The 10,506-nt window shown below is 42.0% G+C and overlaps 1 protein-coding gene across 1 annotated transcript in view; it reads left to right on the forward strand.

Annotated features, from left to right (window-relative positions):
* The window catches only part of Col25a1 (collagen type XXV alpha 1 chain), a 466,154-nt gene extending 456,029 nt beyond the window's left edge, over positions 1-10,125 (forward strand). The window contains exons 36-38 of the mRNA XM_012513689.2: positions 3,569-3,646; positions 5,423-5,461; positions 9,980-10,125. Coding sequence (XP_012369143.2) covers positions 3,569-3,646; positions 5,423-5,461; positions 9,980-10,015 — 153 coding nt within the window. The 3' untranslated portion in view covers positions 10,016-10,125. The remainder of the gene's footprint in view (positions 1-3,568; positions 3,647-5,422; positions 5,462-9,979) is intronic.
* The last annotated feature ends 381 nt before the right edge of the window (positions 10,126-10,506 follow it).

The raw sequence follows: 10,506 nt of genomic DNA on the forward strand, positions 1-10,506 counted from the left end.
TCACACAAACCTGCAATGGTATTTTGGCTGAGCTCACCTAACCCTGTAAAGCAAGCATCTCATTCATCTTAACGACATGCTCAGGAGAAAGAGACGTGTTATATTTCTAGATTTTTATAAATATAGGACAATCAGTGTGATCAATGAGTCCTTTACACAGACCAAGGACCAGCCTTTGCCAGATTCAGGGACAATAGAGGTAGGTTTCTAAAGCAGACAGTTTGGGGTTCCACGTCAGGGTCCCCAGTGTCTCCAGAACATACAGCAACCAATACCCAGCAGTATGATTTTATGACTCAAATATCTAGATTATGGATTTTAAAAACCATTTTTTTCATTCCTCCTCCTGGCTATTTTCTCCTTCTACATGCTTTGCTTGACCATTTGACCCAATTGATCAAAGAATTTTTTACACTCAGCAAAGGAAAAGAAGCCAGTGAAAATTCAGTGCCATAACAGAATAACAAAAATCTTCAAGTAGCTAAAATTGTGCTCTCACAATTCCAATTTAAACATTATTCTTCTCAAATTAATTCATGTCCTTAACTATTTAACATCACATTGTTTTTAAAGCTTGGTCAGTTCTCTTGAACAATGAAGCTATTCTTAGCTGTTGGAAAGTAAAACCAAATGAAATTTGTCAAAGAAAAGAGGCTAGGAAGCCTGCTGTGTATGTTTTTGGTCCTAAATGTCACTTGGCCCCCACTGCTAAAGATATGCCTTTACCACCAATGTAGTCACCTATTTCAAGCACATAAGTGCTTTTCCAAGAACTTTACATACAATTATCTTTTAACCCCCACAACACTTTCCTAGGGTTGGTGCTATTACCAACGTCACAGATAAGAAACTAAGGCATAAAAAATTCTGAATTAATAAAGTCTGAATATATGGAGTATGTTTTGAGGTAAAGTGTGCATGAAAGCTTTCACAGAAAAAGTGATTGTAATTTTAGATTTATATGCAGTTATACTCACCTAATAGATTTTATGAGTCTTAAATCTTTCCCAAAAGTTTGTAACCATGACTTCCTCATTTTTAAACTCTCTTAAACAAGAAATCAACACTATTATAGTTGTAGCTACAACTTTATCCTCAGAATGTTAGTCACTCATACAAAAGTATTGCCCTGTACAGATTCTATGATTAGAAGTTTGCATTTGGGAAAAGTAGATTCCAAATATGAGCAGCTTACATCTATTATATAACATTTCATGTGCTCATCCTCAGAACCGTGCTGCCCATGCAATCACCAGAGGTTATAAAGCAATGTTGATCAATAATAACAGTTAATCATTTTTAATTAATCATTAATCAACAATGAGGTCTTCTTACAGTATCTCTTTGCCATAAAACTTGATGTTCCCTACAAAAAAGAAAAGTGATGTTTAGAGCTTAGCGCAGTAGCATTTCTAGGACAGCTCTGTTCAGCTGAGTGGTTAATCTGAGTTGACTCAACAATCAACTAGCAAATCCAAGTCTAGTTTAGTAACACCCGGAACACCTGCTGTCGTCTCAAAGACGAGCCCTCCACTATCTGGGAGGAAAGAGCCCACCCAAGCAAGCCTGCATCAGTCTCTGTCCTGACACCAAAGAGACTGGCTAAGGCAGGATGTTGATTGTCAGAAGCAACTTCCTGATGCCCCTCCTGCCCTCCCTTGCTTTCACCCAGACTTTCATGTCTTTGTCTTCAATTGTAATCAGCCAAACCACACGGAATCTTTCCTTTTCCCCTATACTCAAGCAGCCCAAGTGTTTTTGATTTGGAGCCTTCTGAAGCAATCTTTTTGGCACACAGGAGATGAACGCAGGGCTTTGGCTCAGCCTGTCGGAATGAATGTACTAATCTGAATGTGTATCTCGCAGGTTTCTGTGCTGTACATCTCTTTGCCTGTGAATATTCATGTTGTTTTGCTTCAGAGCTGATTCATTTTTATTGTAACTGCCATGCTGATTGCAGAATGAATACACTCATTTAAATACGTATCTCAAATTTTGGATTCTGCACGAGCAGCTCCCTGCTATAAATACACGAAGATGTGTGTTAATGCGAAGCAGCTGAAGCGCATTCCTCCCTTCTCCTCTTTCTGCCTCCTTTCCTTAGCTCCCGCACCCGTGATCTCCACAGAGCTCCCACGACCTTCACCTTGATTCCTACGTACTAATTGCCACTCCCTCCATGCAATTATCCTGCCTATCCATTTTTACCAAGTCCAAACGGCTTTTCCTCTTGACTAGGCTGTTTTTTTGTTTTGTTTTTTTTTTTTTTTTTCTTTTTGGCTTTTGTTACTCTGTGGATAATCTGGAAACTCATTTACCACTGTGAACTCGAGGCATGAAATCAGACAGCCTAAAGGGTGGCAAATGTTTGTTTCTCCAGTCGGCTTGGCTACACAGCACTGGCACTCGGAACGTTTACCTGACTTACTACTTGCCTTCAATTTTTAAGTGTTTAAAGCATATTTAGTGTATTGAAATTTTTAATGAGAGCTACCAAAAAAAAAAAAAAAAAAAGGATATGATCTGGCACATTTCAAAGGGAAGCTGCTAATAGTCTTTCTTTTTCCTTTGGCTCAAGATCGTTTGCATCTGTTACAGAATTTTTTTAAAAAAGCAAGTTGAGGACTATTGAAAATTGGGCAAAGTATCCCTATTCCTCAGAACACCTCTTGCCACTGGCTGGCTCTGATACAGCTGGTTCCTGTCAACTCACCAGAGCCAAAGCACAAATTCCCAGTTCACAATGAGGGTCTGCCTCTCTGAAGTTTCAGCCTTTTTAAAGTCATTTTCTTTTGGTTTACATATCTTAAATAAAAATCCCCTAGGAGGACTCCATGGCCCCTCGGGAGTGTAAGTTCTTTTCCTAACAGGGTGCCTTCTCTAAGACAGCAAGCAGTGGTAAATGCTCTTTCAGACTTTTCTTAGCTCAGCCATCTTCTGAATCACCTTCCTTCTCCCACCCAAAAAAAAAAAAAAACCTTTCATTAAACCCTTGTATCCGTCCACAGGGGGAAAAGGGAAAAAAAGGCAAAAAGGGGCCCAAAGGGGAGAAAGGAGAACAGGGTGCCCCCGGATTGGATGCCCCCTGCCCGTTGGTATGTCCAACTCACGGTGCTGTGTCTGGATGTTGCATGTGAGGGTGAGATGGGAGAAGAGCAAGAGGGGGGACCAGCGACAGCCAAGCGGGGGGGGGGGGGGGGGGCCTACCGTGGGCCTCCAGGTTAAGAAGCTGCCAACTCAGGTTGTCCTGGTGGGTGCCACGCCTCTCTTTGGTACTAGGTTTGCCTGCCTTAAGCCCTCAGTGCTTCTGTGCCCTTGGACCCTGGCTCTGCCACCTTGGGAGGGCCCAGTGGTTCCCCATCCCTCCAAAGCAAGGGCCACCACTGCCAGCTCAGCCCTTCTTGTGGGAGTGGGCCTGGCTTTAACACATAGATCCTTGTCACTGTCACTTTTCCCCTCCTAGCTGCTCTTCTCCCAGCCTTGTGTGGGTCTAGTTATTTCTTTAGCAGAACTTGTACCTAAGTGAATTCTTGCGTTAGTAACATGATGAGTTAATCTTTACAAACAGGGATTCCGTGGCGTTAAGGGGGAAAAAGGGGAGCCAGGCCAGCCTGGCTTGGACGGGCTGGATGCCCCTTGCCAATTGGTACAGTATCTCTCTCTCCTACCCTGCTGCATGCACTTCCTGTGTTGACTTGTACGCATCTGTCAGTGTAAAGTTGCTCTCGCTGAGCAGGCTTTACATGCGGGACACACAGCATGCATGTGCATGAGAGGGCTCCCTCGGGGGCGAGAACACACCTGCACTTCCCACAAACGCAGACTTGCCCCTGACCTTGTCCTCGCCACTGCCATGACTAACAGGTCTGTGCTCTTTGGAATAGTAAGAGATCTAATCAACACTTACTAGGACACTAAAATTATACAAAAATATCTGACACAAAGCACTGTCAGGCCATAACCTTTGGGTTTACTCCCAAGTTTAACTTTTCTTTTTGTCCTTTTTCTCTAAGAGGAATAAAGTGGGTTTGGGGGACTTTTTGTTTTGTTCTGTTTTTGCACTAAACTTTTACCAGGCAAGAAATAAGGCTAAACCTACAGAATTAAACTTTTGCCATCTGTAGTTAACCAGCTCAAGGGAATGTTATGGAGAGACCATAGAGAAGAAAGCCAAACTTCCTGAAGGACCAAAGATAATCGTCTGCAGCCCAGATCCTCCTCTTTGTCACATAACCTTTTTGATGCAATGGTCTCTCCTTCAGCAACTCACTCTCCCAAAGCACCCCCGCTCCCCCATCTCCATTGGCATGAACTCAAAATCCTCCTTATACTAAAATCTAAAATTCTACTGGTTGATCCTTCTCCTTGTACCAATCTGGCATTACCAATTTTTCCCACATATCTTATAAAGCTATTTCAAAGATTTTTACATTTACAAAAGTATATTCTTAGTTTCTAAAGTATAAAGAAATTTTGTATGGTTATGTTATATTTGATCTGCATGTTCTTATGATTCTTCTATTATAAGCATGATTCTTTAAAGGTAAATTTATATGTTTCAAGTCTGTTAAGAGATTGCATTTATAGAAAAAAGTGTTATTCAGGCACTAGTTAGAAAATCTCAAGAGGAAGTGCCAGTCTTACTTTTTTGTTTGATATTGGTGAACAATCATCTTAACCTTATGGGGCGGGGGAATACATGCATGCCTTGATTTTATGTCAGCTTTTCTATCTCATTTGTATCATTTGTATCTGAAGAATGCTTATAGTTTAAATTAAAAGTTTGCATCATTTAAGAACCTCTTTATATTCAGAATGTTAGCTGACTTCCGAAGACCTTAAATTTCAAAAGTTGGTGACTGCTATGGCTAACATTATACTATACATGTAAGGTGCCTATCTTTCAATTCTGTTTGCAATATCTGCTTTCAATATAGGAAAATAAAAACATATTGGTTGTGAAAAGCTATATACTTCAGATAAAAATGGTGTATCATTCAGTATCATTACCATGAACTCATTCATCATCCTTAGTGACCATGAAGAAAAGTTACTTTGGTTTTTTTTTAATGAAGATAATTGTGAAATATATTTCAATGAAATTAGGGGGATTAGTACAGATATCTTTTGTGACGGTCTAACTATAGACTGATTTCGAGATTTGCTTTTTCAAATTTAGGTATAGAATTTTCTATGCTACAGCTATTTTCAAAAGTATGTACTCACTTTGGAAAACATTTGTATTATCTTCATTTAGCTAACACTGGGCAATACTGGGGAGTTGCTAATTAGATAAAAGATGGCTATAATCAAAATCACCATCCAGGTAAAAATCCACATCGTAAGTTTTTGAGCGTAGGAACTATGCAGTGTAATCACTTCTGGTGAATCTGAGGAGTTGTTCTTATTCTGTTTGAAACAGGGCCCAGATGGATTACCCATGCCTGGCTGTTGGCAGAAGGTAGGTTACTGCTCTTACTTCTAAGAGGATGCCTCTCCTTTCTTCTTGACCTGGCCTGCCCTTTTCCATTCATAACAGCCCTTTCACACTTGACATTTTTGAAAGTTGCTCGAGTACCAAAAAGCAAAAGATTCCAGCCCATATCTTTTGATGAATCCATGTGCTGTTGATTTCTTCCAAAACTGATGAGCACACATAGCTCTCAGCAAGCGTCGCGCTTTGCCACCTGCTCTGTCTAGTCCTGTGTTTGGAATGGAAAGGGGCAGTGCATCTTGATAATGGCTTGTCAGTAAGCTCTTTGTGTTCCTACTGCTTGAAATGATTAATCATGATTCTCTATTTCTACTCAGTGTGTAGACAAACATGTACGGATACATGGTAGAACCTTGTCAATAGAGGCACAAAGCTGAGAAAGCAGAAAATATTTTTTCAGTGATGCCTTGATTTCCTTAGAGGAAGCTAGATGATTGGCATCATCTGACACTGGTTTATTCCAATCTTTTCATTTGGCTACTCATAGACACTGGGTAAGGATGGGAACATGCCCCATATAGAAAACCTCCTTGAGCAAGCACTGATTGAGTTCTTTCACATAGTCATTTCCCCCAGTCCATGCAGTAACTTGCAGATGAGGAAATTCTAGGAGGCAGAGGAATTTCCAAAAGCTGGAGCTGGTGTGTAATGGTGCTTGGTGAGGTAGACAGTGGGGAATAATGGAGGGCCATGGCAGCACCTGAAGTAGAGAGGAGACTTGATGTGTCACTCCCGAGACATCACATCTTCTCCTGAGGACAGTGTGAGCCTGACCAGGGTGCTGGGTACATGGTCCTGAAGGATAGCAGGCCCACAGATGGGCACATGGGCTAGGGCACCTGGACAAGTGTTCTGGTCATCTGGAATGATTGTTCTCCAGCACCTGTAGCTCAGCGCACTCAGCAATCCTGCACAGACAGGCTTCCCTGGCAAAATTGTATCAAACCAGGGTTACGGAAACAAGAGATGCTTGGTTGCCTTGGAGACCAGTGACTCCACCTGTGAGGGAATCTGGCCCAATTCCCCTCCTCTACCAGTTTCCCCTCCTTGGCCTGGGAAAGCAGAGCTGCTTTCTCTGCTGCATCATTTATTTAGTGGCTTCCCACACTCCGCTTTCAGCCTGAGAGATAGAGTTTGGCCTTGACTGAGGTCAGGTGGGCCCCAGCCTATGGACCTTCTTCACCCTAGAAGTTCCCTCCCCCACCCTAAGACTTGCCCTGTCATCCTGCACCTGGATGGCTGCCTGCTATCTGACCTCGGGCATCCCACAAGGTAATGGTTCTGGATCCATCAGCAGCACCCTGGAGAGAGGGTGAAAGGCTGAGCTGGGGCTCGCTGTGGTTTTGGCCACCTCTAAATCATTTCAAAAAAAAAAAAAAAGATACAAAGGAAAGATCATTTTGTATTTATATATACAAAATAGTTTTAAAAAATAGGATAAATTTACAGCTACTTTCGCTTAACTCAATGAGAAGAAAGAGGTGTACTAACAGTGTTTGGACAGAATATCCTGTCTGCTTCTTGTACTATGGATAAGCACTAAGAAGATAACAATGTACAGTGTATTGTATATCAAAACTGTCCTATTAATCAGCTGGAAAACTGTCTCATTCATATTTATTTCTCAATAAAAAATTAAAAAATAAATCATTTCCTCTTTGTAAGAACATGACAATAATGCCCACATGTGGGATGGTAAATCTCATAGTAATATTACTAGTGTTAGGAAATCAGAAGTCTCCCTTTTATGAACTCAATTTTCCATAAAATATATATCATATTCTGTTTAAAATTAAAGATCTCATGAATCTATCAACTTCCTGTAGAAAGAAAAATAGCTCAGTGATAAAATTTCATGGTTGTATACTACAATCCCAGCGCACAAATGCAAGTCACTGTGGTCAACCTCTTTCATCTCTCCACACCAAAATCCAAAGAAAAGAAAAGGAGGGAGGGAGAGACAGAGACAGAGACAGAGGAAGAAGAGAGAAAAGAGAAGAGCAGAGCAGAGCCAAGACAAGATGAGACGAGACGAGATGAAGGAAAGAAAGGAAAGCAAAAGAAAAATGAAATGTTCTCAAATTTCTGATGTGGTCAACTTCATTACCTGAAATAGGCCAGATCATTTTTAAAATAATGTATTTTTAAAAAGTCATTCAGTTGCTTCAACGAATTCTAAACTTATAAACTCTGCTGGGGTTTATTAGATTCTAGAACACATAACAAATGTCTGACTTAAGATTCAGGTGTGGCAGAGCATATCACTGTGCTTAGCAAGTTCTCTTGTCATGCTGTCTTCGTAGTTAAGTCCTTCATGCAAACCTATTTGATTTTTAAATAACTTTTCTTTTGAGAGTTTGTTTCATTTTCTAAATTTATCAACATAGAGGATTTGCTAAACGAGAACTGAAGTGCAATGTATCAATTCACCCTATAATTCTCTTCATGAGGAAACAGCAGAATATGTTAAGAAATTAGGAGCTCTTGAGCCCATCTTCCATCTCCCACTGGCCATCAGACACTATCCAGTAGCCAAAGCACCTGCCGCCTCACCTTCGAGGACCACACCTTCATCTGCCTTAATACTGCACCGAATCTGGCATTTCCAGGCAGGGCTCACAGATCTGCAGCAGAATCTTCCCAAAGCCGAACCACAGACTTTTCTAAATGAAAATTTCAAATCAGGGGTGGGGAGATCTTTCAGACGTGTGCATTTACAGATCTTGCCGTGGCACTGAAACTTGCACCAGTGCTGAGCTTTGAGCTAAGCACAGTTTCAGAGCATGAATGTGTCCCACGGGTGCATCTCTGGGCCCCAAGATGACACGCTGTACACGAACGCTGAGTGATTGCCATCCATAAGGAAAGCACCCACCCTCCCTAGCATTCCCAGGGCAGCATCTATTTTTCATGGAGAGAAAAACATGAGTTAACTGAAAGGTGCCTCAGGATTAGTCACCTGTGGAGGGTGGGTGAAGACACCTCTATCATTCTGTTTCTATTCTCTGCATTTCATTTTCCTTGCTGATTTTTCCCTCAGTAAACCTCAAGTCCCCAAGGTCTGTGCTATACGTTTATTCTTCAAACAACAAGGCTCTGCTGCCTCTCAGACTTAACCTCAGCTCTAGGAAGCTTTCATAATAAAGCTGCTCAAAACGAAAAGCCAGAGAATTGCAGGTCACAGAGGGGCCTGTCACCAAGCTCAAACCCTGACAGCAGGTAGAGCTGCCTTCCCTGTTATTACATTAGGACAGGACTAAATAAAAGCAGAGGCAAGACTGGAGACACACAGGGCATTGTATGCAGGTGCTAGAGACCTAAGCTGTGTGACCAAGGCCCAAAGCCTGCGACTTCTCCACAGTAGGGTTGTGACGCTCTGAGTATGAAAGGCACAAATATACAATGGAGGGGCCCAGGGATGTAGCTCAGCTCCACAAGCACCTGCATGGTAAGCACAGGGTCCTGAGTTCAATTCCTGGCATGTGCACATGAGTGCACACACATATACACACAAAACCACTGGAATTCAGTGGTAGCACATTTTCATGAGATCCTAATTTTCTGCTTTCTCAGGAAAGTTACTAAAGCAAGTATTTGTCACAGAATTCTTAGTGGCAAAGAAAGAATTGGCTAAACTTAGGATAAAAATTGTCATGATATCCAGGAATTCAGAAAAGCTTCAGAGCTGGGGGAAGTGGCCCACATCAGCTACCTAGGAGACTGAGACCAGTCTTGGCAATTCAGCAAGACCCTATCAAATGCTCAGCTGGTTCACTGAAAAAGCCTCTACTGGAGGTTCTACCAGCTTCCTTAAAATGAATGTTACTTTGGAAATGTCGTCTAAGACTGCACACTAATTCCATGTATCTGTCTTTTTTGTTGTCTGTTTTTCTGCAGTGATGAATCTAACTTTCCAAGCATGAAGTTGTGTATATAATGGTCCACTTTCTATATTTATAGTTGAAAAGCGAATTGCAGATTTTACGAGTCCGAGCTATGTTTACATAGAGCTGCTCCTTCCTGTGTGCAGTAGTACACGTCCATCATTTCTCCACTCACATTTGAAATTGGGCAATTTATGAAACCAGTGAGAAGCCTGCAAAAAACATAGATCAGTATCTCTTCTGTGAGGATATGTATTTATATGGACTTCCATGATAAAGAATGATTGTTCTTGCTATTTTCTTACTTTGAGCTTGTTAATTGCATGGACAGAGAGCTCCATGAAATCGTTTACATGAAATTGTGACCAAATATGGACTCAAGGCTGTGAACATGTGCTGAACCAACTGACTTGTCCGTTGTCACTTTTCCCACCCACCTCCCCTACTAGCATTGGTTCACGGTCACACCACCCACTGAAACGGACTAAAACAAAGCATGATTGTGTGTCCAACCTGCTTGCTGTGCAACCCTACACATGAGCATGCTGCTTGATGAATCCCTCAATTACATCTGAGCTCTTATTCCTTTTGTCACCTCAAGGGGGTTACACCGTGGCTCATTGCCAAAAAGAGATAAGTTGATGGAGAGCGTGCGCATGGTTGGTCTTGTATTTTGAGGGAGTTGTAGTCCCAACTGCAGATCTACAGCTTCCAGTGCCACGGGCTCTTGGGGTCACCTTGGTTAAGATACCAAGGGGCTGAGTTGATTGCTACTGCCAGCTTCCTTGGGCTGCCGTTGGTGGTGAAGGCATAAGAAGAGGAATGGTTGGGCATCCTGCACGGCCTCTCCTGTGACCAAGGAGAAAAGTGGGTCATGAATGTGCATGACCAGAACAGCAGACTTTCTTATTTCATAAACTGGATTTCAGCGAGGTACAATTAGTCTGGGCACTTTTGGAAAATGACAGAGGCCACAGCTCTTCCTTTGGGACAGGAGATCTTTGAAATGGCCACGCTGTTCCTGAGCCAGGAACAAGAACCAAGAGTGTGCATGTGCCATCAAAGCTCAGGTCGCTGGAGAAAGGAGACCCACAGAGGGCCTTGTCACATGTCCTATCCTGAAGATGC

This window comes from Octodon degus, unplaced genomic scaffold, assembly GCF_000260255.1.
Source record: "Octodon degus isolate 3935 unplaced genomic scaffold, OctDeg1.0 scaffold00016, whole genome shotgun sequence".
NCBI classification, from domain to species: domain Eukaryota; kingdom Metazoa; phylum Chordata; class Mammalia; order Rodentia; family Octodontidae; genus Octodon; species Octodon degus.